Source organism: Drosophila sechellia, chromosome 3R, assembly GCF_004382195.2.
Source record: "Drosophila sechellia strain sech25 chromosome 3R, ASM438219v1, whole genome shotgun sequence".
NCBI lineage: Eukaryota > Metazoa > Arthropoda > Insecta > Diptera > Drosophilidae > Drosophila > Drosophila sechellia.
The window spans coordinates 20,126,959-20,151,928 of record NC_045952.1 but is presented as its reverse complement, the minus strand read 5'-3'; the positions used below and the strand labels follow the sequence as shown (position 1 = coordinate 20,151,928).

Here is a 24,970-nt window from a genome sequence, read left to right as displayed (position 1 = left end):
CAACCGCGTGGCATGCCCCATTGGGCCGAAACTCCGCCAAAAGCGAAGAGAGAGATGCAACGTGATGCTTGTTGGTAATAAAATTGGTGCTTAAACGAATCCACTCACAGCCATTTAGCAATATCAGACATGGCTGTAAAATTAACAGAGCAACACAGCGATCCGCCATGGAGCAACTGGCAAACAGCAACTGGCAACCAGCAACTTGCATCCAGCAACTTGCAACTTGCAACCAGGGAACGGCCTCGAGTTCCGTCCATGCAATTATTTCCCCACCACGCCCCGCCCCGTTGCAGTTGCAGTTGTTAATGATGCCGCGCTGTAAAATGGCAGACTGGTTCTCCAGCCATTGCGTCTGCTGCATCCACCATCCAGCATCCAGTATCCAGCATCCAACATTCAGGCCCCCAAAAAACACTTAGCAACACCCACTTTTTGGATCACGACCACAGAATCCGAGGGTGCAGTGTGCAACGCCAGTTTGGAGCATCAAACTCAAGGCACAGGAACATTTGCCAGCACAGTGGTATGCTATTTCTGAAAAACACTTTTTAAACTCTAAGAATAAGAAATCAGAAAATGATATCACTAAACTATATACGCTTAAAATATGTCCGGGTTGTATGTTTTTTGGAGCTCTATTAAAACATTTAATATTTTCACATTTTGTTCAAAATGATTACATTATTAGTCTATTAAATTTCTATATATTTTAAGGCTTTTTGAAACACTGTTGGCTTAAGAAAAGAGCTCAAAAATTTGTGATTACCGACGAATGAGCTGTTGTATTGAGATTTTGGAAATTCTGACAAGCCAAGTGGAGATCGAAGAATGGACAGGCAGGCGGCGGGGGAAATGTGAACTGGCAACTGGCCACATGATCGACTGTTGCACGATCGCATTAATTTATTAATTTAATGGCAAAAACGTTATGGCCAGAAATCGAGGAGGATCATGGAGAAGGAGGCAATTTACCCAGGGGCGCACACACACGGGGCGTTTCTAACAATTTTATGCCAGATGAGCGCCTAAGTGATCGCGATCGCAGACTTGCCCCACGGGGCCCCCTTCGTCGATTGGGGAAAGGACCTGCTTCCCATGGCCATCGCAGTACAGATTCAATACACTTGGAAAAATGTATAAAACCTAACTTTTAAGTGGTTTTTCTACTAGAATACTAAGCTTTAACTTCATGAAATATTTCCATAAATTGCATTATTTTATATTTTTATATTTTTATTTCTTTTTAAATCACGAATCGGCAATTTTTCTTAGTGTCCATCAACTGTGCCTGTCTTGCCATCCATCTGTGTAGTGCCCAGCTATCCAGCGGCTGAGCAACGTGCGTCCACTTAAGCCGGAGACAATCTTCATTATGGCCAAACTTTGGGGCGCACACAGCTGCAAAAGCTGGTGCTCCGCTCGCGATTGGGGAGATATGTATATAGCCCCCATACCGAGCCGTCGGATGCAGCTCGAGCAGCTCCAAGCCCACTCCCACTCTGCCGAGTTGCTCGCCAGGTGAGGTGTTTATTAAGGTGTAATGCAATTTTTCATATTTCATTCGGTTTGGTTTGGTTTCTTGCCTTTCCTTGAAACTGCGGCGTGGGCGGAACAACTGGAAAATTGCAATAATATGGCTTGTGTATCTTTCTTTCTCTTGGCCGAAACGGCAAATAAAATGGATGCACAATGCAGGCCAAAAAGGATCCTGAAGCGGCGGTGGAGGCAGGGGGCAAAAAGTGTGGCAACATGTTTGAGGTTTTCGCTTTTTCGACATAAATAATGGCCATAAATTGAGCATGGCCGGAGCTAAAAATTCAGTATTTATAGCCAAATGATAAAAATAAGATTTATTAACATTTTGCTGCCCCCTCGCCTTCTCGCTCACACACACACACACACACACATACATACACACACCCATCCTGGCAGGAAAAAGCGAGATTCACAATGACCTGGCTGGGTGGGTGTGGGAAAGCGGATGAACTGGGTGGGTGGGAAATCAGGACCGGAGCCAACGCTGCACGAGAACATCCGTTTCGCTTCGCCGTGTGGATGATCCTGGGGAAGACTCTTGGCTCTTTCCAGAAGGAAACCCCACCACGCGACCATTCATCTGAAGAGCCTCCTGTGTGCAGTCCAGGGGAAAAATTCAGCGCTCCAACGAAACTGCAGGAAAAGGACGATGGATTTCTCTGCGGCGAGCGGGCACGACTCCTGGCATCTAATTAGCTGTTAGCCTCATTTGAAATGCACAAGATTGCCAGTGAAAAAAACTGGCACTGCACAAAGACAAAAAAGAATATAAAATTATACTATTAAACTACTTTATAACAAAAAGAAGTACAACTTTTCTTCGCTCGTTTTGGACTCCATGCACTTCATTTACAATTTTAATGATTTTTAAAATTAATGTTAAATATTGAACTTACTTCTAGCCTGCTGTTTTTCTCAATGAGAATGTGCAGGAAAAGCGGCCCAATTGTCGCCCAGGCATCTGCAGCTCATTAGCAGCCACAGCAGCGCATAAAGAAATGCATTTTCCTGCCCCCAGAATGCCCCATCTTCCCAGCCCACTAATGATGGTTATGCATTGGAAGCCAAATTCAGCATGAGCTATTTTAAAGCGTCCATATATCCAGGGTGACTGGCGACTTTCCCAGGCCAAATTTGGCGATTCGCAATTAGTGGAACCACCGCAGCACCGCCTGCAGCCAGGTGGGGCAACAAAAGAGATGGTCATGAGTCGGTCTTAGTACTGCTACATGTGGCTGGGAGTGCTCCAATAACGACACAAGTCCGAGGCGGACGAAGCAACTGGAGGAGCTCGAGGAGCGGCCAAGTGGAGACGCACACGCTGGCTGATTTTAATCAAATTCACAGCATTGTTTGCCTGTCAGGCAGCCAGCGGGGCGATTATCACAGGCGCAGGACGAGGCAGGGATCTGCCAGGAGGCAGGAGATGGAAGGAGTTAGGAGGAGTGGACAACAAGCTCTGTCCGATATACATACGTATATATTTTCCTTATTTTTTGTTCACTTCTGCTGCTGGCGAATTCCGAGCGCATTTCATACGACACCACAGGCAATACTCGTACCATAAAGCCGAGCTGGCCCACATTCTTGGCGGGCATGAAAGCGCGTGACCACAACGCCAAGTCCACGCCCCAAGTCCCCCTTCTCCAGCTGGAGACCCACCCACCTGGGGTGGTGCTTTTATTTTATTATATTATTTTCCCTTTTTTTTTTTTTTTGTTACGCGCCTTTATCTTGCTGAAGACTACGCCAATATAAAACTCATGAATATCATTAAAAATCACGGCTGGGCACTCGTTAAATTATCGTAATGACCACAACTGCGCTGACATGCGATGTTGAGATTTCAAAGTTGCTAATTGCTCTTATTATGCCACCATTAAATGATTAAAACTTTCACATGTTGAACCCGAAATTAAAAGGGAATCCTTATTCTTTGATACACTTTTAACAATCTTTTCAGATTGTCTAAACTCCAACTTTATTCTTAAGACTTAAACTTCACTCTAAGGCCAATATTCGCAATTTCTGTTTCCCATTTCGAAATTATTTCGTCACAACTGGTTTAATCATTTTATTAGGCAGAATGTTTAAGACAATGCATATTAATCAAAACAGGTTAACAAACGTTGTTGTCGGTGCTAATTGGCATTTAGTAAATTCAACTTGTCTTCTAAGACTACACTTATTATTTCATTAAAAACAAGTTATAGTTTAAACAGCCAGTTCACTGGACAACTTTTATCGTCTTCGGGGTTAAAGGCTTGGGATTCGCCATTACGGCGACCACTGCCAGGAGTAAGAAGGAGCAGACCGCAAAGAACCTCATTTCGACTGTTTTTTTACTGAATGTGAATAATGCACTGCCTTTTATACCAAAAACGCACTTGGTAAACCGGACTGTTTTAAATATGTATAATAGATGACTTTTTACGTTCTCGATTAATACAAGTTGACCGGCAGGTAGTAATTAAAATTTTAGCTTCGAATCTTGCCCAGCATTTAGCTCAATAAAAATAGAAATTCACCTGGTAATTAGATATAAACACTTTTTTAATATGCCTGTGCTGATTATTTTATTTTCATTGTATAAAAAGACATTGATCGAAAAATCTCTAGTCGCTTGTGTCTCCAGTGAAGGTTTATTATTTTCCTTGGGCACTTTTGATTACTCTGGGTGAAATTGGCTTGGGCTCACCCTGGACGGATGCCAAGGCGAGGATCAAAAGAGCGCAGATAGCGAAGAACTTCATCGTAGTAGATTGTATTGCACTCTGCTATGGGATCCACCTTTTTATACCCCTAAAATAGAAACCGACTGGTTCCGAAGCATGTACTATGTACATTCCTGTTTCATATTCAAATCAATTTTAAGCTGTCATGATTTTTTTTGGTGCCATCGAGCGATGATTACGAATGCTTTAGAATGTTAATAATCAAACCAGCACTGTACTCGTGCTCCAAATTTGCTTAATTTGTGTTTTAATTAGCACACTTATCTAATAAACAAGATATTCCAGATATATTTGCGCAGACGCAAAATTGTTCATTGTTTAAAAATAACTTGTTTGTGTCGCATAAATCTGATCTTTCGAAACGTAAATAAGTAATTTTTTCAACATGTGTACCTTATTTTAAAACAATACTCTTGAAATGTTTAAAGTGATGTAATTTGAAGAATTTCTCATGGTCGAATTTGTTGCGAATTCTTCCAAATTATTGTGACATAGAATTTTAGACTTAAAAATGTTAGTTTGCGTTTTTTTCCCGTTTTTTTAGAACTGATTTCTTTTATGAAATCAAAAGTGTAAAAATATAATATTTAATAATTATAGTTCCCGATTCTGATCCACACTTTATATACTTTATATGGTCGGAAACAAATCCTTGGACCTGTGACATACCGCCCTTTTTTACAATATACTTCTTGTCATATATATATCTGAAACGTTCGGGTTTTCAATCAAAAAACACAATTTTAAATGCATCATCTTATTATTTTATTTATATTGTTTTTATGTTCAGAAGAGCGAAGTCCATTTTAACTGTATTTATATTCTGTAGAGCATTGTCCCAATAATTATACTTCTATTTTCCTTTAGCAGCCTTGAGGCCACCGGGAGAAAGTGGCTTGGGATCACCCTGGACGGATGCTAGGGCGAGGATCAAAAAAGCGCAGATAGCAAAGATCTTCATCGTAGTAGCTTGTGGTGCACTCTGGGATATGATCCGCCTTTATATACCCCACAAACCAACTGGTTGTTATCATTCGAAGAACCACTATACAGTACGAGTACTTCAAATTTGGTTAGTTTGTGATTAAATTAAAATCTAATTATCCAATAAACCAGATATTTTAGATATATTTTCGTAGATACACAAATGTTGTTTGTTTACTAAAAACTGCTTCAGTTTTGTTGCGGTTTAAAGATGATTTTCGTCGAGTGTTCTACCATGAACACTTTTTATACATAACTTTCAAAATAAATTTAAAAAATTTCTGGCGCGCAATTTTACCTTAATTATCAAAGTTTTTACACACTTTAATTTTGAATAATCAAAAATGCTGGTTGACACGTTTTTCTCATAACGTCTATAGATCTTTATTTCCAAATAAATTGTGTTAGAATAAACATTTGATGAACTTCTTAAGATCATCTTATCTTGTTTTGGCTCTCGATATTAACATTGATAAATGTCGCATTTTTATCAAAACAATATTAAAAAATAAATTAAAATAAAAGACTATCACATATCCGTAACTCAGCTAGGATATTTAGGGTATATTGATTGACGGCAAAATATTAAAGTCAAACCAAAACTGAATAATTTTTAAACGTGCGGACGTGAAAGTTTTGAAAGTTCTGTCTTGTGGGCGCTAGAATGGGCGTGGCAATAAGTTTCCACAGCGTTGGCGTCAGATCTACGACTTAATCTTGAACTTAAATCTTTATATTTCCCTAGATCTCGACTGGGAGAATAAATACACGGAAACGCTTCCTTCGATCTTTGACTTTTTATTAAATATGGCATTCCCACATACTCTACGAGAACTGGGTTTTAAAAGACATTAATCTAAAAGTATTTACTGCATCTCAAAAATAAATATAAATTATAAAAGTTGAGTTTTCTTTAAAACATACAAGTCAGAAAAAAAAACATTTTTGTATGCATGTGCTAATTTTTTTATTCCAATTAAATTTATTTCAGAAGAACATAGTTCCTTTCATTATAACTGTATTTTTATTATGAGGAAGCATTGTCCAAAAAATTAAACTTCTTTTGAAAGGGCGTGGTAACTTACATCCAGTGAATGTTTTTTATTTTCCTTTAGTACTCGCGATGGCTCCGCGAGAAATTGGCTTGCCAACTGGTTTTCTAAACTCATACATATCTGGTATTTATTCAAATACCAATTAGTAGCTCAGGCGATTTTATTTGATCTTTCGTTCGAAGATTGCGCATGTTTAGCAATGTTAATGATCAAACCAGTAAACAGTAGTAGTACTATAAGTGCAACTTATATGTATTTTGATTAGCACACTTAGCATTCATTAAGATATTCCAGATATATGCTCCCATATGGTCCCACAAATCTGAGCAATACGTGAAATGTGTGCTCTATATTTCAATGCAATAATCTATATTCATAAATGTTTTCATTCCATTAAAAGAATATTACAAGAAAATAAACGTTTTTCAAACATATTGTCTAAATCTATTTATTTCCTAGATCGTGATTTGAAAATAACGTACTTTCGTGGAAATGTCTGTTGTTAAGTTGCTTTCCAGATTTCTGCACAGCTTGGGAGTTGCCATTCTAATTTTTATACAAGTCCAGGGCTGCCATATTCTTTAACATCTTGAGAGTTGCCATCTTGATTTCAGCCAATTGCTTATCGATTCCAACCTTGCCATCGCTGTATTCCCATCTCTATATTTCAAGGTAAATATAAACCCAAATTAAAAGTAATATTTTACTACAGTCCCGTGCACTTGATCCTTAAATCGTCTTATTAAAATACACCGGTAAGTTAAGGGGAGCGATAAACCAGAAAAGGGTTAAGCTCACCGTGGCGTACGAAATTCGTTTTATTTTTTGACCACAAACTAATGCGTCATCGCCAAACAGACAACTATGTGCAATATTTTGTTGTGGTTCGTTGTAATTGTTTAGCCGGCACTCATTCCTGGGTTGTGTGTGTGCGCGTTGGCGTTTAGCTCGAATGTTTTTCGCAATGTTTGATTAGAAAGTCGGCGGCGCCAGTGGAAGAAGAAGAAACGACGAGCAACAGTGGCAGCAGCAAAGTAACAGATTTCACATCCAGATGCTCTCTCTCCCTCTCTCTCTCTCTTTTGTTTCGCCGCCAGCCATCCAACTTGCATCAGAATACCCTGTAAATGAGGGTTTGCTGGACTTATCCTAGTATTTGTCTTCTATTTAACCCTTACATTCCTATTTCATGGACTTTCGCATTTTCAGGCGATCAGAACCGTCATGGACTTCGCTAGCGTACTCGGTAAAAGCGAGGCGCATCAGCGCACCATTATCCACCTGGACATGGACTACTTCTACGCTCAGGTGGAGGAGATTCGGGATCCAACGCTGCGGTCGAAGGCCCTAGGCATTCAGCAGAAGAACATCGTGGTCACCTGCAACTATGTGGCGCGGGCCAAAGGAGTGACGAAATTGATGCTGATTGCAGAGGCACAGCGCATCTGTCCCGATTTGGTGCTTGTCAATGGAGAAGACCTCGCCCCTTATCGGCAGATGTCGCAAAGGATCTTTGACCTCCTGCTTAACTACACTCCCCTAGTGGAGAAGCTTGGCTTCGATGAGAACTTTATGGATGTGACTGCTCTGGTAGAACTGCGACAGGCTCATGTAGCTGAGGCCCTGTTGAGACCACCGGTGGGTCATACGTATCCGGCGGATGGTACTCCCTTGTCAACTTGCGATTGTGGCTGTGCCCAGCGGCTGGCCATCGGCACTCGGATCGCCCAGGAAATCAGGGAGGAACTCAAGCTCCGGCTGGGAATTACCTGCTGCGCTGGAATCGCCTATAACAAGCTGCTGGCCAAGCTGGTCGGCAGTAGTCATAAGCCTAATCAGCAGACCGTTCTTGTTTCCACCTATGCAGAGCAGTTTATGCGGGAACTGGGCGACCTAAAACGAATCACTGGGATTGGGCAGAAGACGCAGTGCCTTCTCCTGGAGGCGGGTATGTCATCCGTCGAGCAGCTGCAGCAGTGCGACATGGACGTAATGCGGAAGAAATTTGGATTTGAAACTGCCACCCGACTGCGAGATTTGGCCTTTGGCCGTGACACGAGCTCAGTCCGTCCCAGCGGAAAACCAAAGACCATTGGAATGGAAGATGCCTGTAAGCCAATATCGGTGCGTACCGATGTGGAGGAAAGGTTTCGCATGCTGCTCAAGCGGCTGGTGGAGCAAGTAAGTTGACAGTCATCTATAAGTTCGGTAACAGCCAACTTACGAACACATTTTGATATTCCAGGTTGCAGAGGATGGTCGCGTTCCCATCGCCATCAAGGTCGTGCTCCGCAAGTTCGACTCGCAAAAGAAGAGCAGCCATCGTGAAACCAAACAGGCTAACATTCTACCCTCCCTTTTTAAGACCTCCATGTGTCCAGGAGAAACTGGAGTGAGCAAGGTACAACTGGCAGATGGCGCCCAGGATAAACTCCTTAAGATTGTGATGCGACTTTTTGAGCGAATTGTTGATATGAGCAAGCCCTTCAACATCACTCTACTGGGCCTCGCATTCTCCAAGTTCCAGGAGCGCAAGGTTGGCTCCTCATCAATTGCTAATTTCCTGATCAAAAAGGCGGATCTGGAGGTGCAGTCTATCACCTCACTGACAAATACGAGTCTCACAAGTCCCACAGCGGAGAGTCCGACATCAGACGAATGCGCCTTCCGCTCCTCACCAACAACATTTAAACCCAGTGATCAGTTCTATAGGAGAAGAGCCACTACTGCATCACCTGTGCCCATGCTACTTGATAATGGTTCCGAATCAGCGGCAACCAATTCGGATTTCAGCGACTTCTCTGAGACTGAGGTGGAACCCTCGCCAAAAAAGAGTCGCATTGGCCGATTACTAGTTTCTAAGCGCAGCCGCTTGGCGGCGGATGTGGGAGATTCCGCCGCCGAAATAGCTTCGCCCAGCAAACTGCGCGTCTGTGATCTGCGTCTCAACTCGCGGGATAGCGAGAAAGACTTTCCCATGAGCACCACGCCGTCTACGTCCGCGCCTGCGCCTCGCTTCCGCACCGTCCAGCCACCAAACACGTTGCTGCAACGGATCGACGGAAGTCTACGCTTTGTTACGACGCGCACTGCCAGTCGCTTGAGCTCAAATGCTAGTTCTACGGCCTCCTCGCCGCTTCCTTCTCCCATGGACGACTCCATGGCAATGAGCGCACCCAGCACAACAACCTTGTCATTTCCCTCACCCACCACGACAGCGGAGGTCACCAGCAGCAGTAGTACGGTCACGTGTGATGCCCTAACGAATATAGCATGTCCAGCGGGTGTGGATGCCGAGGTGTTCAAAGAGCTACCCGTGGAGCTGCAAACCGAGTTGATCGCATCGTGGCGCAGCTCCCTGGTGGCGGCTGTCGAGCAAACGAATGGGACCGGTGCCACTACAAGCGCAGCGATCGCCAGTGGAGCCCCAGCAACTGCCACACCCGCCAGCGGTCAGAAGAACACTTTGTATCGCTACTTTCTTCGGAATAAGTGATGCAGTGTATCCGAGCATCACATCGTTTTAGTTATAAGGGCAAAGAGAATAAATTTGTTTAAATATATGATATATTTTTGTAGGTATACGGTTACAGAGTGCAAGCTTTAGGGTGCCGCCTTGGACGAACATAAGCTAGGATAAATAACTAGTAGGTTTTCTGAACTGAATGAGTGAATTGGTTAAGTTAATAATACCGAAGAAAGTCATTAGAAACCCGCATTTTCGTTTAACATGTTTTAATCTTCGCTAATTTATAAAACATTCCAAAAGTTTTAGCATATTAGTTATTATATATTTTTTCCAGCATTGTTTTCCATTCCTCAGCTTAGTACATTGAATATCATTCTCATGGCCTTTAATGAATTATTACGTTCAAATGCATTGTTCAGCGTCTTGCCTAGAAAACTAGCTAAGATAAGAAATAATATACAAATATAAATACTCAACGCGGTGGTATCGCTATCAGAGGCTTACTCAATACTTTACTTCTTACATATACTAGCGCCGTTCAGTCCGAAGCGGTCTCCCAGCTGTGAGATCCGAGAAACAAGTCGCGTCCTTGTTGTACATTCACTATTACATTTATTACTTCATTTACAATTCATATCATACATATTCAATTGGTTGGGTCACCTACTTAAGCTTAGTTAATACACAATATCTGGATCCCGACATCTCACAAAAAGGAACAACACTTAATGTAATTGAGCTTGACTTGATACAAGTAAATTGATTTTCAGTTTTGTAGTTTTTACCTTGATGAAAATGGCAACGACAGTTGAACAGTATAAAAATGTCTTTAACCTATTCTACATATTGCAAAAATAAAGTGAAGTCCTTGGAAATGCATGTGGCTCTTAATCGAAGGGGCGCGGAAAGTTGGAAGGTGTTCAGTGGCTCAGCCAGCCGCACTTTATAAAGAACTTGCGCAACGAAGTCTCCATTGGACTACCCAACGATGGTGCTCCGCTCAAGCAGACAGTCTTAACCGAGAGGTAGGTGGTGGGCGTAATATTATGCTTCTTGCACAGATCCAGCTCGTTGTGACTGAGCAGTTCACTGCCCGGCGGCTGGGGCAGATGTTTCAGTTCCTCCAGCTGGGTGCGCAATTTTAGGCTCATGCTGGGCAACTGATCACTGCCTCCGCCGGCGGCCTCGTTTTGCATTTTGTGCTGGTTGCCGCTTTGCAGGAGCTGAGGATGCTGCTGCAGCGGCTGTAGATGTTGTTGGCTTCCCTTCGCAGAGTTCGTTGGCAGATTCGCCATCGTCGTAGCCGTGGAAGTCACTCCCGTCGTCGCTCCCGATTCCACTGTTACCCCCATTACCATTCCCGTCGTCTGCAGCATCGTAGCTGCCGACGATCCCCGACAGCTATCCAAGTAGTTTTTGCTGGGCAATAATGCGCCGGAGCAGGTCGGGTCGGCGATGTGGAGCGTGTTTCTTGGTGCGATTGAATTTGAACTTGCCTCGGCGCCGCTTGACATTTCGCTAAACAAAGTAAGCCCGTATTATTTAAGTTCTAAGGTAATTGAAACTTTTTGCCAAACTACTTACACCTTTCTGAGATTCGGTTGTGGGGAGTGCAAGGAAGAGCTTGGCGGCCGATGACTTCCATTGGAGGGTTGCGTGTGGTCCTGTGGTTAAACATTGTCTTATAGAACCATTCGAACGCTCGTTGTTTGGCGCGTTTATTATGCAGTGGAGCTGAATATCGTGAGACAAGACGGAAAAGCGATTGTAAGAGTTTGGTCAGTTCAGGTGAGGACGGTTAAAGCACGGCAGAACACACGATATTCAACTCGTCATGCATTCTCAGTGGGAAAAAGCTTACTTTAAGGGGAATGAAATCGAAACTAGCCAATTTGACCACCTAATATTTTGTATTGAGTATACCAAATCCATTTATCCAAACTTTTATCCATACATAAAACTTAAATCATTTGGTTTCTTTCAATTTAAGTTAATCTGCTCATTGTGATAAAATGTCTGTCTTTTAACTTTTGTGAAACAATCGATAGGAAAAATGTAATATGTTTTGGAGTTTAATTTTAAAAAAAGTGTTAGCGATCCAAAAAGATCGGTTTTTCAAGTCCAAATTAAATATTTAATGGTTAGTTCGATTTCGGCACCCCTGTTGCGGAGCCTTACACTTACGGTCTTGCCGTGGCCATATGGTCCTGTAGAGCGGTGCGTCGCTGTTGCGGCATGCTGCTCGAAGTGTGTGCATTCCGCGATTTTGGTCAGGCCATTATACCGGTATCGGTACAGTTCTGACTGTCGAATGCGCAGTTCCTTTTCGCGCTCCAGTGACCCCAATAGCCGCTCATACTCGTTACACGTGTAAAACTGGGCGTAGACTCGAAATCTGTCCCGAAACTCGCGCTGCTCCTTGGTGAGTCCTTGTTGCTGAGCGTAATTTCTGTTGCGGAAGAAATTTGACACTAACTGATAGTCCCTGACCATTCGTTTCCTGCGAGCACGCTCTCTGAGTCGGCGGGTGTAGATGTCAACGTGGGCTAGCTTAAGCATCACATCCACCTCCGTATCCTCGGAGCTTAACGAGATGTTGGAGATCAGTTGCTCTGCCGTGGGATCGTACTCCCGCTCAAAGCTGTCCCTGTTGGGCATGTAGCCCAGCTGCATCGCCTCATCGGAGTTGATTTCCAATGGAGGCAAGGTAGAGAGAGCATTAGTGCCCAGAGGACCAGCGTCGTCGTCTCCAGTGTGATCGATAAGGCGGGGTCTCTGGCTCTGAGCCGGCGTCCAAGTGGCCCTTCCAATCGTGCCATTTACAAACTTATTCACGTACTCCTCCTTGGCATCCTCCGCTGACTTCGTCTCAATGTGCTTGCTAATGTCCTCCCAGTTCCCGAAGCCGTATTGCTCAATTGCATCCAACAGGCGGATCTCCTCTCGTGCCGTCCACGCCCCCTTTCCACGAAATACACTTAATATGGAGGTGCCGGTGTCCATGAACTGGTAGGGGTGGTTGTTTTGATGGGCGCCGATCTCAGCACCTGCGGCAAAACACTGCGCAAAAAATAAACAATAATACAACATAAATACAGAGTCAGCTGTTTTTTAATCAATATGGTGAAATTGCCGGTTGTGTGTATGTATTTGTATGTCTAGATGAGTCAGTTTTTTGGTTCCAAATTTGCGACGCATCTCTAGATTGTGCGAGTGTTGGTGTAACAGGGTGGATCGATTATGTTGACGAAGAAAAGGTGTGAATAATTCCTCGAAAAATAATTTGATAAGGAAATTAAAACAGAAACACATTTAATATTGGTTTTTTGTAGTGACAGAACGTATTTTAGTACAAGATTCAAACACTTATTTTCACTTTTTTCAATTTATGGCATTTAACTAAATAATAATGACACTCCTTATGTTGAAGGAAGTAATTTTTCTAAAATCAACAATAGAGTTATCCATATGTTTATATTACTTTATTTAACTACGATAGTCTACCTATTTACTAAAATTAACAATAAAAAATTTCCTTTAAATAAACAAAAAGTTACAAGGATATATAATTTTCTTGTCAAGATATGGGTGAGGTTAATTTTGAGGAATGAGGCCGAGAGGAGAATTCAGATTTTAGATTGACCATTCAAGAATTTGGTAAGGAAGTGGTTATATCATATTATAATCACTGATTTTTATTATTTATAAATCCATGTACAAGTTTCAAGAACCTTAAAAAGAGCGACCCACCCTACTGCACACATATATACGTGCGTCACTCGACGGCGTGTATGTGTGAGTTACTTACTTGTAAACACAAATCGAAGTTTTCGCACTCCGCGCAGTGCACTCGAATGCCCTGAATATCATCCTGGCAATTTGTACAATTATACTTTGTGAATAAATCCGCGATTGTGGTCATTTTGGGCCAAAACCTGGATTTTCACGACAATTATGAGTTGTGCGAAAAAAACCTATGCCAGTAATGTGACCAGACGCGAAGTCAACGCCATATTGCTCGACTGAGAATTCGTATATATACGGCCAACGAACCGAACCAGTTCATCGGAACAGTGCCGCTTATACACCTAGTCTTAAAGCTATTTCTAGCTAATTTTCATAATTGTTCAGAGAAGGATAACATCAAACCTGTTTAATTATATTTCATTTCTAAATTATAATACTTACCAAAAGTACCGTCACATTAGAATATAGAATACAAATTCACAATATTAGGTACACACTTAAGACTCCAATGTTTATGCGTTAAATATTGATAGTAGTTTATTTAATAATTTCAAAAGTTTAATTCGAGTGTTTTGCCTTTTTTAAGTTAATTTTTACGCGAATATCACAAAAATAATATTTAAAATTAAATTAAACTAAAATAAAAGAAGTGAATATCAAACCAAAACCATGTAAACATAAACACGAATATGTGATGGTTAAAACATTTTTAGCGTGGTGCTGAATAAAAATATAAAAAACCATGTGCTTAAAATGCAGTTCGATACGTAAATATAAAGCGGTGGTCAGGATTAAAAACTTAAGCTAAATTCTGAGATTTACAAGTAATGATAAAATGGGTTAATATCTTTTGTCTCAAACAAAAAGTGTAAAACTAATAACTGCCGAAAAATATTTCGGTTGCTTACATCTAACATGAATAGGGCGTGGGACAGTCGTGATATTGTAGGTTACAATCATTACAATCATTGGGAAGGATCATTGGGGTAGGCTACGCTGTATAAATAGTTGATTATTCGATTAGTTTATATGCTGAATACGTTTAGATTATTGTTAGTATTGCTGTCTTACACCGAGCAGTAGCCGAATTGTTATGGGTTCCAGATATCTCAGTGGGCGGTGAGGACTAGTTTGTGTTGCATGTGGCTTTGGTGGCATTGTTGCTAGTTTACTCTTGCTAGTTAGCTTGGACCAGAGAAAAACAAAACGAGTTACACGATACAAACTGGGTTAACAGATCTTAAACAGATATGGCAAGTTACTTGTGCAGCTGCGTTTCCAAAACACGCACACGGCCAACAAAATTTTTCAATTCGAGTACCTAAAAACGTCTAAATAAGTCTATTTGAGCGCCAAATTCGGTTTTGGTGTCGCACCTGCGTCTGATCCTAGGGACTGAAGTAGGTTTAACAATACTATTCGAGGACATGCAAGAGTTTGAGATACACGATTTTCACAGATACGGTTCGATTTGAATTCGCTTGCGTAAGGAACTAAGGAAAAGTCACAGCGCAGGCGCGACCCCAGTCGTCATAATTGACGACTGGCAACGGAAACAGATCCATGTCCAAATCCGTCTGACCCGCCTGCTCCCAGCAACAAGACTCATAAGCAGGCGGCCGCGATAGATGGGCTCTTAAAATTTGCATAAGCGAGTAGTCCTAAAGCATAACTATCAACTAATTTGGTATGTAAAGTCTTTGTGTCTTTGTCATGGGCATTAGCGCGATGAGGGCTCGAGGTCCAGTGGCAATGGCCAACTAGCAAAAGTATGACCAACATGCCGGCCGATGCCACAAACTCTGCACCATACTCACTCGGATATGGGAACCGATTCGCTGTGCTCGGTGGCTCGTCTTTATCTCTAAACTCTCGCTGCTCATCGTCATCGTCTTGGGAAGCATCTAAACATTGGCTAAGCTTGGCGGGGATCACTGGTATGGTGAAGCTGGAATAGGTGCTGACATGGCTTTTGGCGGCGCTCAGCCCAACAATATGCATATGATTGCACACACTGTGTTCGTTTTCGGGATGGCTGCTGTTGTTGATGCCGTCGGATCTGCAGCTACTGCTACTGGCGAAGATCGGTCTCGTGGGTGCGGATAAGTTACTGGGGTGTGGATTAATTTGCTTCTTGATAAAATACTTGAAGAGGGTTTTGTTCCTCTTTAGTTACGGTTGAATCTGCTTCTTGGGTTTTTTTAACTCAGCATCTTCGTCACGCTTAATCTCGGTGTACCGCTCGCCCTTAAGCGATACGATCTTATTGTCCCGATAGCGAACCAGCTTGCGAGGCTCCATCTTCGGTACCACCGGCTTGTACTCACGCTGGGTGGCGTTCTTGTCAACATAGGAGTACCTAGACGGGGTAAAAAAATAATATTTTATATTTGTAAGCTAAAGACTTACACATTCTGAAACTGCCTATTTCCAGTTGATATCTACTTTAATATACTGCTGTTTATTAGCTTTTTAAGGAGTACACTTACCTAGCGATAATACGATTCTTGAGTTCATTATCGTCGACGACTACATTCTTTTTAATGTAAGTGGTATGCGACTTGTCAGTAATACACTGGTTCGTCTCTTGACGATGCAAGAGGATCTGAGTGGCGCTATCGATGTCCCCCTTTGAAATTGCGATGCAGTGTTTGATCTATAAATGGATTTAAATTTATTCAACCGTATTACAAATTCTTTACATTTGACCACAAACTAATACTCACCTCGGCAATTGCCGAATCCGGAAACATTTCCTGGAGCACCTCAGTCTCGTCGAGGAAGTAGTCGCAAGTGGAGCTGGAGCTATCGGTTGAGCCTCCATCGCTAGTCTCCGAAAGATGTTGAGAACGCTTGTTGCCGCCACAGCCGCCGCTGCTGCTGCTGTTCGAAGAGAGCTCGTCTTTTTCGGAAGTTGACGAGTTGCGAGCACGCAGCTTGGACTCCGGAATAATGCTGGAGAGGCTCAGGGAACTGTAAATGTAATTTATATTAAATTTAAGAACTTCTGGCAAAAGAATGAGAATGAAAACATACTTCAGCGATAAGTTGACGGCGTCTGGGTTTTCCTGGGTTTTCTCCATATCGGTAAGCTCATTGGCCAGCTTGTAGATCCAGTCACAGATGATGCCCTGGTCAATGGTTGAAAACTCCTCGAAGTAGGCTCCCATCATCTCCACAAAGCCATCAACATCGAAGCACGGATCCTGGGATGCCTCCTCCAAAATCGAAATAATGTACGAAAGCACGATTTCGTCTACAACACTAAAGTCGGCCCCCGGAATGTGGCCGCTGATAAACTGCACCAGGCTACGCTTCACCATCTCGTGCTGCTTCTCCAGATTGGTCATAATGGCTATATAGTTTAGTTGGACTTCTAGAAGTGTCTTTTGCTGGATCGGCGGTATTCAAAAAGCTCTCCCACGCAGGTCGTCACTCAAGATGCTGAAACTCACTAGATGGGGACTTCCCCGTAACTTAGAGCATGTTCTCTGGCAGTCGTATTACTGAATTTTAATTTAGTTTTATAGCAAATTCCGTTTTAAATAGTTTTAATTCAGCTAGCTGCGCCTTTCTTTTGCTTCTTCCTGCTGCAATCAATAATACTCCGATACACAGGCTGCTCCTATCGATTGGGATAGAAGGAACAGAAGTCTATCGATAAGTGGCTTCGAATTTAATGAGTCTTATTGACGATCGGTAATTTATATATATATTTAATTTATTTACATAATATATTTCAAAATATTATACTGGGCGGTTATAAACTTAAATATTTAAATATTTAGAAATTCATAATTGGTAGAACTCCTGCTAACCGATATAAATCACGGGGCACATCTCTAATGAAAATGGGAAAAGCGAAAGTCACGCAACGCAGTAAACAAATTTAAGGTATATCGATAGACGTACACCCACAACCCCGATTCCAGCCGGCAAATTCCGGAACGTAGTCTCTTCTTTAAAAGTCTATATAGGTGAGTCTTTTTTGCCTCTACCTCGTAGCTGCCATACCGATCCGTATTCTTGTAAGGAAGTTGCCAACCCGATGGACAAGCGCGTCACAGTCCTGCTGCCCAATGGTCGGCGGCAGAATGTGAACGTGACGGCGAACATGACGTTGTTGGAGATTCTGGAGACGGCCTGCTCCAAGCACGGCTACGATGCGGAGGAGCACTGCCTCAAGTTTCACAACAAGGTGGTCGGATTGACGCAACAGTTCCGTTTTAGTGGCCTGCCTAACAACTGTGTCCTTGAGATGGAGCAAACAGAAAAGCGGCGCACACTGAGTAACGTTCTTGTTTGCGTCCAACTGAACGACGGATCCCGCCAGCAAGCGGACTTCTCGCCCAACGACACTATATGGCTGGTGGTCGAGAAACTCTGCGAGTCACATGTCAAGGCTTATGAAAGCCCCGTCATCATCTACATGCGCAGCGAGGTCATAGGACAGGAGCAGATGCGACAGACCACTCTTAAGTCCCTAGGGATCCTCGAGGGTCGTGCTATGATGCGTCTTATCGACAAAAAGCCCGAGGACCTTAAGACCCAGGCAAATGTGTACAAAGCTCCCGCTGTCAAGCCTCGTGTGGACAATGACGACCAGCCCAGTACCTCCCGCTCTGCAATGGCAGCTGGTGGCAGCGGAGGAGGCGGTGGATTTGCTCTTACCAGCAATATGATCAAGAATTTAAAACGCACGGCTCCTGAAGAAAAGGCCAGCGGTAGCGAAGCAGCCAAGCCCTTAGGGGAATCCAATCAAGAGCAGCAGCCTCAACCAGAAGCACCTAAATATGACTGGGGCAATGGTTCCGGATACTTAATGCACCACCCTCCTGAGCGAAAGCAGGCAGAAAACGAAGTCGAAGAGAATCCAGACAAGCCTCCACCAGTGGTGAAAATAATTGGGCCACGCCAGGCTGTACTATTTTCCTTGGACGAATCCAAGAAAAATGCGAATGACCTGCCGGACTCATTTTTCGACTTGACCGTCAACGATTTGAAGATGGTACTCCGTGATTTAAAGCGTACTTCGAGCGGAGATGACGACGCTCCCTTGCTGACAGCAAAGCTGAGGGAATTGGAGCGCCAAAAGGCTATGCTGGCTAAGCTTAACCAGTACAAGGACTGTGTGCTGCGCATTCAGTTTCCCGATCGCTTCGTGCTCCAGGGCATGTTTAAGCCGCACGAGCCCCTTTCCAAGGTGGAGGATTTTGTTCGGGAGTTTTTGGTTCAGTCAGGTGAGCAATTCCATCTCTTCACCATTCCACCGAAGAAGGTGTTGCCCTCCGGTGAAACGCTCCTGGAGCTGAATTTTGTTCCGAATGCCATCGTGCATTTTGGCTTTATCAAGGACTCGCTCAATGCGGCGAGCAATCGATTCGTGAAGGAGCAGTACGTGGATCAGTTGACCTCCGAGGAGGGAGCGCACTACGCGGTGCAAAAGTACCGCCTTACCCGTGCAACGGCCTCAGGATCTAGTTAATAGATACATACATACAGTCTGTGTGATATTAAATGAATCCGCATTATTTCTATATATTTTTTTATTTGACACATTTTATTTAAAATAAGGATTGTCGTTTTATTCTGGAAAACTTGCAGGGATGCGTTGAGTCTGGCTTAAGCATGGTCTTTTCTTCTACATATGTGTCAGACAGAACTCCACTATCGCATAACAATCATGAGCTGGCAGTGATAAAGCATTGCTAATTTTATTAGACCGCGACAAATTTCTTATTGTCAATGTTATCATTACCATTACCATGTTACCATCTCATTTGCCAATACATCTTAAAAGTGAAATGTACATCTTAAAAAATTTACCGTTTATTGGCTTTCTGAGTGCTTGTTTTACCAGCTGCCAAGGGTTTGTTAAATCGAATCCAGAGAAATCCTATGCTGCCTCAACAATGGAACTGATGAAGCTGCTAGAGGTGGAGGATGAACTGGTAGACAATTTAAATGGCTATGTGAAAACACTGAAAATGAAATTCAATTTAATGGAAAGGTAGGACTAAGATGCAATTCCTCCTTGAATAATTTCATAACTAAGAGTTTCTTCAAGATCCCTAATAGATATGAGTATAGAGCACAGGGAAATGAAAAGTGAGTATGAATCGTACTTAGGAAATCCATTGAACAGCTTTCGACTAATACATCGCCTACACACGAGTTGGAGAAAATGGTATCAATATGCCATTAGGATCGAGAATAATGCTTTAGGTAGTGCCAATATCTCGTTAAGTTTAAGAGTTAGCTTTAAATTATAGTTCGTAGTGCACATTGAGAATGCCCGACTGATGAGAAAGATGCTACCCACCTCGTCGGATTTGCAGCAGGCGTGTCGTGGAATCCATGACTTGATGTCCTTTTACGATCTGAAGCCAGAAGAACTGGCAGCTGGTAATTTAGCAGGGCACTCGCAGCCAGAGTAAGTTACTATTCTAAAGTATAACATGAGTATATCATGATTGCTGACTTCCAGAACAGGACTGACAGCTTACGATTGCTTAGCCCTTGGCGAGTTTGGCGTCCAAAATAGAAAGGATGATCTTGCCGAGGCTTGGTATAACCTCTCTTTGACTCGTTTTGAAGATATATTCGACAAATACCAAGTGCACAAGGCATGGGCACTTCTCCTGGCGAAGAATAAGCAACTTACCGAAGCCTTTCACCACTTCGAGAACAAGCCAGAGGAAATAGTCGCCAGCAATGAAGTCATACACTTTGAGGGTGTGTTGGCGACTAAGCAGAACTGCACTGCTGTGATCCAAAAACCAAGTCGACTCCACTGTCGGTACAACACCTCCACGACGCCCTTCACGCGGATTGCCCCTCTTAAGATGGAGGAGCTGAGCTTAGATCCGTACATGGTGGTCTTTCACGATGTGGTTTACGACACCGAAATTGATGGAATGCTAAACTCAAGTAATTTTGGAATTTCCGAGTCCGTTTCTGGTCTGAAGTCGGAGGTGAGAACGTCCAAGGACTCACATATAGTAGATTCTAAAACACTCAATGAGCGCGTAACCGATATGACCGGACTCAGTATGGAAATGAGCGATCCATTTTCGCTGATTAATTACGGCTTAGGTGGGCACTTCATATTGCACCATGACTTTCATGAATATACGAATACGGTATTATTTTTGGACTAAACTATTACTTTTAGAAGTATTATTGCCATTCATTTTCAGACCAGGCTTAAGCGAGGGGATCGTATAGCTACTGTTTTGTTCTACGTAAGTCAGTCCAGTTTGTCGCACACTCCTTGGTATTAGCTTAAAGCCTTTCCAGCTGGGAGAAGTTGACTCGGGTGGCGCCACAATCTTCCCGATGCTTAATATTACCGTTACGCCCAAGAAGGGATCAGCGGTCTTCTGGTACAATCTTCACAACTCCGGAGCTGTAAATTCGAAAACTTTGCACTCAGCGTGTCCAGTGATAAGCGGTTCCAAATACGGTGAGCTTTAGGGTGTAATGGTTTTGTAAAAAGTACCACCTGGATCTTTTTTTATAGTGCTAACGAAGTGGATAAACGAACTGCCGCAAATGTTTGTCACACCATGCATGAAAGACTCGAACCTACACCTATCCCAAATTGAATAATTCTGTAGTCCGAACTCAAATCCCTAAAATTAAATTTGTTTTCCCTTTTCCGGATGATACCCGTGTTCTATGGACAATGAACTGAAAAAACTTGTCTTTAGTGAGTTGTGCCATGGAGGCGTTGAAATCATTAATCTATTCTCCTATTTCTTAAGCTGAACTCGATGCGATGGAGAATAACAATCCTGAGCTGACAGTTCTGCTCTGGAAGTCTCTTCTTTCACTGATGCTATATTTCTTCATTAACTTACATTGGATTAAAGTATCCTTCCAAGATACCATATTAACCATATACCATATATCAGGCTATTAATTTTACGATAAGCGGCCAATGAGTTAAAGTTATCGGTTATGGTGTAACATAATTAGTCAAGCTTAATATAGCGCATACAACGGAAGTAGAAAAAAAACCCATTTACTATGAGCATCTTGTCAGATTAGCGCGTTCTAATAAAGTTTAAAATAAAGTTACCATTTTATTATATTATATTATATTATTATATTATATATTATTAGGGTGGTCCTTTAATAATTTAGCAGATTTATAGATTTTCTGAATGCGCAGAGAGATAAAGCATTGCTAATTTAATTATTCCGCGACAAATTTCTTATTGTCAATGTTATCTTTACCATGTTGTAAATTTATTTGCCAATACGTCCCACAAGTGAAATGTTCATCTTAAAACACTTAAAGTTTATTGGCTTTCTGAGTGCTTGTTTTATTTGCTGCCAAGGGTTTGTCAAATCGTATCCAAAGAAATCCTATGCTGCCTCAACAATGGAACTGATGAAGCTCCTAGAGGTGGAGGATGAACTGGTGGACAATTTAAATGGCTATGTGAAAACACTGAAAATTAAATTCAATTTAATGGAAAGGTAGGACTAAGATGCAATTCCTCCTTGAATAATTTCATAACTAAGAGTTTCTTCAAGATCCCTAATAGATATGAGTATAGAGCACAACGAAATGAAAAGTGAGTATGAATCCTACTTGGGAAATCCATTGAACAGCTTTCGACTAATACATCGCCTACACACGAGTTGGAGAAAATGGTATCAATATGCCATTAGGATCGAGAATAATGCTTTAGGTAGTGCCAATATCTCGTTAAGTTTAAGAGTTAGCTTTAAATTATAGTTCGTAGTGCACATTGAGAATGCCCGACTGATGAGAAAGATGCTACCCACCTCGTCGGATTTGCAGCAGGCGTGTCGTGGAATCCATGACTTGATGTCCTTTTACGATCTGAAGCCAGAAGAACTGGCAGCTGGTAATTTAGCAGGGCACTCGCAGCCAGAGTAAGTTACTATTCTAAAGTATAACATGAGTATATCATGATTGCTGACTTCCAGAACAGGACTGACAGCTTACGATTGCTTAGCGCTCGGGGAGTTTAGCGTTCAAAAACGAAAGGACGATCTTGCCGAGGCTTGGTATAACCTTTCTTTGAATCGTTTTGAAAATAAATTCGACAAATACCGAGTGCACAAGGCGTGGGCCATTCTTTTGGCGAAGAATAAGCAATTTACTGAAGCCTTTCACCACTTCGAGAACAAGCCAGAGGAAATAGTCGCCAGCAATGAAGTCATACACTTCGAGGAGGAGTTGGCGACTAAGCAGAACTGCACTGCTGTGGTCCAAAAACCAAGTCGACTCCACTGTCGGTACAACACCTCCACGACGCCCTTCACGCGGATTGCCCCTCTTAAGATGGAGGAGCTGAGCTTAGATCCGTACATGGTGGTCTTTCACGATGTGGTTTACGACACCGAAATTGATGGAATGCTAAACTCAAGTAATTTCGTATTATCACTTACTGATTCGGGCCAGAAGTCGGAGGTGAGAACGTCCAAGGACTCATATATAGTGGATGCTAAATCTCTAAATGAGCGCGTAACCGATATGACCGGATTCAGTATGGAGATGAGCGATCCATTTTCGCTGATTAATTACGGCTTAGGTGGGCACTACATGTTGCACTACGACTTTCATGAATATACGAATACGGTATGAGTTTTGGATAATTTAAAACTATGTTGTCGATGTAATATTGTCATTTGTTTTTAGACCAGGCCAAAGCAAGGGGATCGCATTGCTACTGTTTTGTTCTACGTAAGTCAGTCCAGTTTGTCGCACACTCCTTGGTATTAGCTTGAAGCCTTTCCAGCTGGGAGAAGTTGACTCGGGTGGCGCCACAATCTTCCCGAAGATTAATATTGCCGTTACGCCCAAGAAGGGCTCAGCGGTCTTCTGGTACAATCTGCACAATTCCGGAGCTATGAATTTGAAATCCCTGCACTCAGCGTGTCCTGTGATAAGCGGTTCCAAATACGGTGAGCTTTAGGGTGTAATGGTTTTGTAAAAAGTACCACCTGGATCTTTTTTTATAGTGCTAACGAAGTGGATAAACGAACTGCCGCAAATGTTTGTCACACCATGCATGAAAGACTCGAACCTACACCTACCCCAAAAAGAATAATCCTGTAATCTGAATTGAAATCCTTGTGATTAAATTAGTTTTCATTTTTCACAATGTTACCCGCCATATCTTTTACAGTTATCCGCCCATCCAGTGCTGCCAAGTAACTGAGTAACCGGAGAGAGCGAAAGAGAGGGCCAAAAGTTTGTTTGGCGTATCTTCGGCTTACCGCTATTGCAACTTCGAATCGGATTCGGATTGCGCTTATGTTTCGGTTTCTGATTCGGCTTTCAGTCGTTGGCCGCGCGCCAGAGCAACAAGTTAAGTTTCGCACCTGGCCAGGTGATCGCGATACTCGCAGGTTGTAAGTCGCTAACTTCGCTAGTTTTGCTTTGGCAACACAGTCCAAATATTTTGTGTAGCCAAGGCAATATTATCAGACCCGTCTCCATCTATTGGGCTGTGGTAAAAATTACAAAATTAAATCAGGAGGCTAATTCGCGTTAACATTGATTTGGCCAGCGCTAAGTGACTGTGATTGTGTGTGCGTGTAAATCGGTTTTGCGCTAATTTCGGGCGAAAAATTAACGCGACCAAAAGAGCTAACGAAATTAAAACGTATCGAAAACAACTTTTACCTATGCTGCCAGTTTCAAAACGAGGCAGAACTGTTGTTGTTTTAGTCGTTGCCGCCGAACGTGCGGTCGCAGTGTTGTTGTTATCGCGGTGTGTTTGCTTATGGGGGCGTGGCTGGTAGTTGGCATGTGCGCAGCCGCCTTAAGTTGGCAGTGACAAAAGACCAAAAAGACAGACACAGCCGAGGAAATTATGGAGCGCTGACCAACAAACCAAAACCAAAGCGCTGGCAATTGGAAAGTTGTTGTTATGCTCAAGAGAGCAGGGAAGGAGCCAAGTGCCGGACTGGAATATCGCTTCATGTGATGTAGTGAAATCTTGGCTTGATATTGAATAATATTAATAATGTTTCACTCAGATCGATAAAATATTTTATACCTTTGTATTATCTTACATAAAAATGTGTCTTCACTTAAATTCTTGCTGATCAATTTGGTATTAAATTGAAATATTACAGAAATAATTGCTTTTTACGGATATTGTTATAGCTGGAAATGTATGTGATTTTGCTATAATTTATAAAATTGCTTTAAATTCTGTATAATGCCTTTAATTAAAGTAATTTATCGAACTATATAGATCGGCTCCACATTGATCGTTAGATGAAAAAGAAAAACAAATGAAAAAAAAAAAGAAACCACATGTCATATATTTCACGTAAATAATAGTTGAAATAGGAATTAATGTTTGAAATAGCTGTTCACAGGTAGGGTAGGTTTTACTGCTAGTCGTGAAAATGAAATATTCCAGCCAGTCGCTGGCTCTGTCGCTGCC

The 24,970-nt window shown here is 42.4% G+C and overlaps 6 protein-coding genes and 1 long non-coding RNA gene across 17 annotated transcripts; 4 read left to right on the top strand and 3 right to left on the bottom strand.

Annotated features, from left to right (window-relative positions):
- Positions 1 to 1,215: 1,215 nt before the first annotated feature.
- LOC116801585 lies at positions 1,216 to 4,323 on the bottom strand. Its single transcript, XR_004362110.1, has 2 exons — positions 2,436 to 4,323; positions 1,216 to 2,285 (listed from the first exon to the last, which is right to left on the bottom strand). It is a non-coding gene; the product is annotated as an uncharacterized LOC116801585 (long non-coding RNA).
- A 2,627-nt stretch (positions 4,324 to 6,950) lies between these two features.
- LOC6607306 (DNA polymerase iota) lies at positions 6,951 to 9,876 on the top strand. 3 transcript variants are annotated; one of them, XM_032720429.1, is made up of 3 exons: positions 6,951 to 6,985; positions 7,523 to 8,494; positions 8,559 to 9,876. In XM_032720429.1, exons 2-3 carry the CDS (start codon positions 7,538 to 7,540, stop codon positions 9,807 to 9,809), a joined length of 2,208 nt encoding a protein of 735 aa, XP_032576320.1. In that variant the 5' UTR covers positions 6,951 to 6,985; positions 7,523 to 7,537; the 3' UTR covers positions 9,810 to 9,876. The 3 variants fall into 3 exon arrangements, with proteins under 3 accessions (XP_032576320.1, XP_032576319.1, XP_002032085.1); XM_032720428.1 differs by lacking the exon at positions 6,951 to 6,985 and adding an exon at positions 6,991 to 7,068; XM_002032049.2 differs by lacking the exon at positions 6,951 to 6,985 and adding an exon at positions 6,991 to 7,465.
- A 495-nt stretch (positions 9,877 to 10,371) lies between these two features.
- Positions 10,372 to 13,800, bottom strand: LOC6607305 (transcriptional adapter 2B). 3 transcript variants are annotated; one of them, XM_032720431.1, is made up of 4 exons: positions 13,591 to 13,800; positions 11,961 to 12,842; positions 11,367 to 11,446; positions 10,372 to 11,300 (listed from the first exon to the last, which is right to left on the bottom strand). In XM_032720431.1, the coding sequence occupies exons 1-4, from the start codon at positions 13,702 to 13,704 to the stop codon at positions 10,703 to 10,705; spliced, it is 1,674 nt and encodes a 557-aa protein (XP_032576322.1). In that variant the 5' UTR covers positions 13,705 to 13,800; the 3' UTR covers positions 10,372 to 10,702. The 3 variants fall into 3 exon arrangements, with proteins under 3 accessions (XP_032576322.1, XP_002032084.1, XP_032576323.1); XM_002032048.2 differs by having other exon boundaries at positions 11,967 to 12,842; positions 13,591 to 13,799; XM_032720432.1 differs by having other exon boundaries at positions 11,090 to 11,300; positions 11,367 to 11,516; positions 11,967 to 12,842.
- A 240-nt stretch (positions 13,801 to 14,040) lies between these two features.
- Positions 14,041 to 17,134, bottom strand: LOC6607304 (CUE domain-containing protein 2). The gene is made up of 4 exons (XM_032720433.1): positions 16,566 to 17,134; positions 16,256 to 16,502; positions 16,019 to 16,185; positions 14,041 to 15,888 (listed from the first exon to the last, which is right to left on the bottom strand). The coding sequence occupies exons 1-4, from the start codon at positions 16,877 to 16,879 to the stop codon at positions 15,702 to 15,704; spliced, it is 915 nt and encodes a 304-aa protein (XP_032576324.1). The 5' UTR covers positions 16,880 to 17,134; the 3' UTR covers positions 14,041 to 15,701.
- Positions 17,135 to 17,399: 265 nt separating this feature from the next.
- LOC6607303 (tether containing UBX domain for GLUT4) lies at positions 17,400 to 19,070 on the top strand. Of its 2 annotated transcripts, none has more exons than XM_002032046.2 (2): positions 17,400 to 17,506; positions 17,567 to 19,070. In XM_002032046.2, exon 2 carries the CDS (start codon positions 17,578 to 17,580, stop codon positions 19,012 to 19,014), a length of 1,437 nt encoding a protein of 478 aa, XP_002032082.1. In that variant the 5' UTR covers positions 17,400 to 17,506; positions 17,567 to 17,577; the 3' UTR covers positions 19,015 to 19,070. The 2 variants fall into 2 exon arrangements, with proteins under 2 accessions (XP_002032082.1, XP_032579536.1); XM_032723645.1 differs by having other exon boundaries at positions 17,402 to 17,506; positions 17,563 to 19,070.
- A 99-nt stretch (positions 19,071 to 19,169) lies between these two features.
- On the top strand, positions 19,170 to 21,627 carry LOC6607302 (prolyl 4-hydroxylase subunit alpha-1). 5 transcript variants are annotated; one of them, XR_004362250.1, is made up of 8 exons: positions 19,170 to 19,539; positions 19,597 to 19,754; positions 19,809 to 19,962; positions 20,017 to 20,671; positions 20,729 to 20,773; positions 20,829 to 20,994; positions 21,052 to 21,240; positions 21,296 to 21,627. XR_004362250.1 is itself a non-coding variant. In XM_002032045.2 (7 exons), exons 1-7 carry the CDS (start codon positions 19,295 to 19,297, stop codon positions 21,138 to 21,140), a joined length of 1,512 nt encoding a protein of 503 aa, XP_002032081.2. In that variant the 5' UTR covers positions 19,170 to 19,294; the 3' UTR covers positions 21,141 to 21,627. The 5 variants fall into 5 exon arrangements, 4 of the variants coding, with proteins under 4 accessions (XP_002032081.2, XP_032579531.1, XP_032579532.1 ...); XM_002032045.2 differs by having other exon boundaries at positions 21,052 to 21,627; XM_032723640.1 differs by lacking the exons at positions 21,052 to 21,240; positions 21,296 to 21,627 and having other exon boundaries at positions 20,017 to 20,624; positions 20,704 to 20,773; positions 20,829 to 20,920.
- Positions 21,628 to 21,718: 91 nt separating this feature from the next.
- LOC6607301 (prolyl 4-hydroxylase subunit alpha-2) lies at positions 21,719 to 23,790 on the top strand. 2 transcript variants are annotated; one of them, XM_032723644.1, is made up of 8 exons: positions 21,719 to 22,016; positions 22,074 to 22,231; positions 22,286 to 22,439; positions 22,494 to 23,148; positions 23,209 to 23,253; positions 23,309 to 23,474; positions 23,532 to 23,624; positions 23,699 to 23,790. In XM_032723644.1, the coding sequence occupies exons 1-7, from the start codon at positions 21,811 to 21,813 to the stop codon at positions 23,618 to 23,620; spliced, it is 1,473 nt and encodes a 490-aa protein (XP_032579535.1). In that variant the 5' UTR covers positions 21,719 to 21,810; the 3' UTR covers positions 23,621 to 23,624; positions 23,699 to 23,790. The 2 variants fall into 2 exon arrangements, with proteins under 2 accessions (XP_032579535.1, XP_002032080.1); XM_002032044.2 differs by lacking the exon at positions 23,699 to 23,790 and having other exon boundaries at positions 23,532 to 23,679.
- The last annotated feature ends 1,180 nt before the right edge of the window (positions 23,791 to 24,970 follow it).

Bases quoted from the DNA above. Each gene is read 5' to 3' on its own strand.
- LOC6607303 (XM_002032046.2), top strand. From the start codon at position 17,578: ATGGACAAGCGCGTCACAGTCCTGCTGCCCAATGGTCGGCGGCAGAAT.
- LOC6607306 (XM_032720429.1), top strand. From the start codon at position 7,538: ATGGACTTCGCTAGCGTACTCGGTAAAAGCGAGGCGCATCAGCGCACC. The intron at 8,495-8,558 runs GTAAGTTGACAG...TTGATATTCCAG, and splicing joins TCAAGCGGCTGGTGGAGCAA to GTTGCAGAGGATGGTCGCGT.
- LOC6607301 (XM_032723644.1), top strand. From the start codon at position 21,811: ATGTTCATCTTAAAACACTTAAAGTTTATTGGCTTTCTGAGTGCTTGT. The intron at 23,254-23,308 runs GTAAGTCAGTCC...AAGCCTTTCCAG, and splicing joins TTGCTACTGTTTTGTTCTAC to CTGGGAGAAGTTGACTCGGG. The intron at 23,475-23,531 runs GTGAGCTTTAGG...CTTTTTTTATAG, and splicing joins GATAAGCGGTTCCAAATACG to TGCTAACGAAGTGGATAAAC.
- LOC6607304 (XM_032720433.1), bottom strand. From the start codon at position 16,879: ATGACCAATCTGGAGAAGCAGCACGAGATGGTGAAGCGTAGCCTGGTG. The intron at 16,186-16,255 runs GTGAGTATTAGT...ATCCATTTATAG, and splicing joins CGGATTCGGCAATTGCCGAG to ATCAAACACTGCATCGCAAT. The intron at 15,889-16,018 runs GTAAGTGTACTC...TACCCCGTCTAG, and splicing joins AAGAATCGTATTATCGCTAG to GTACTCCTATGTTGACAAGA.
- LOC6607302 (XM_002032045.2), top strand. From the start codon at position 19,295: ATGTTACCATCTCATTTGCCAATACATCTTAAAAGTGAAATGTACATC. The intron at 19,963-20,016 runs GTAAGTTACTAT...GCTGACTTCCAG, and splicing joins GCAGGGCACTCGCAGCCAGA to AACAGGACTGACAGCTTACG. The intron at 20,774-20,828 runs GTAAGTCAGTCC...AAGCCTTTCCAG, and splicing joins TAGCTACTGTTTTGTTCTAC to CTGGGAGAAGTTGACTCGGG.
- LOC6607305 (XM_032720431.1), bottom strand. From the start codon at position 13,704: ATGACCACAATCGCGGATTTATTCACAAAGTATAATTGTACAAATTGC. The intron at 11,447-11,960 runs GTAAGGCTCCGC...GTTTAACCACAG, and splicing joins GCCACGGCAAGACCGTAAGT to GACCACACGCAACCCTCCAA. The intron at 11,301-11,366 runs GTAAGTAGTTTG...TACTTTGTTTAG, and splicing joins CAACCGAATCTCAGAAAGGT to CGAAATGTCAAGCGGCGCCG.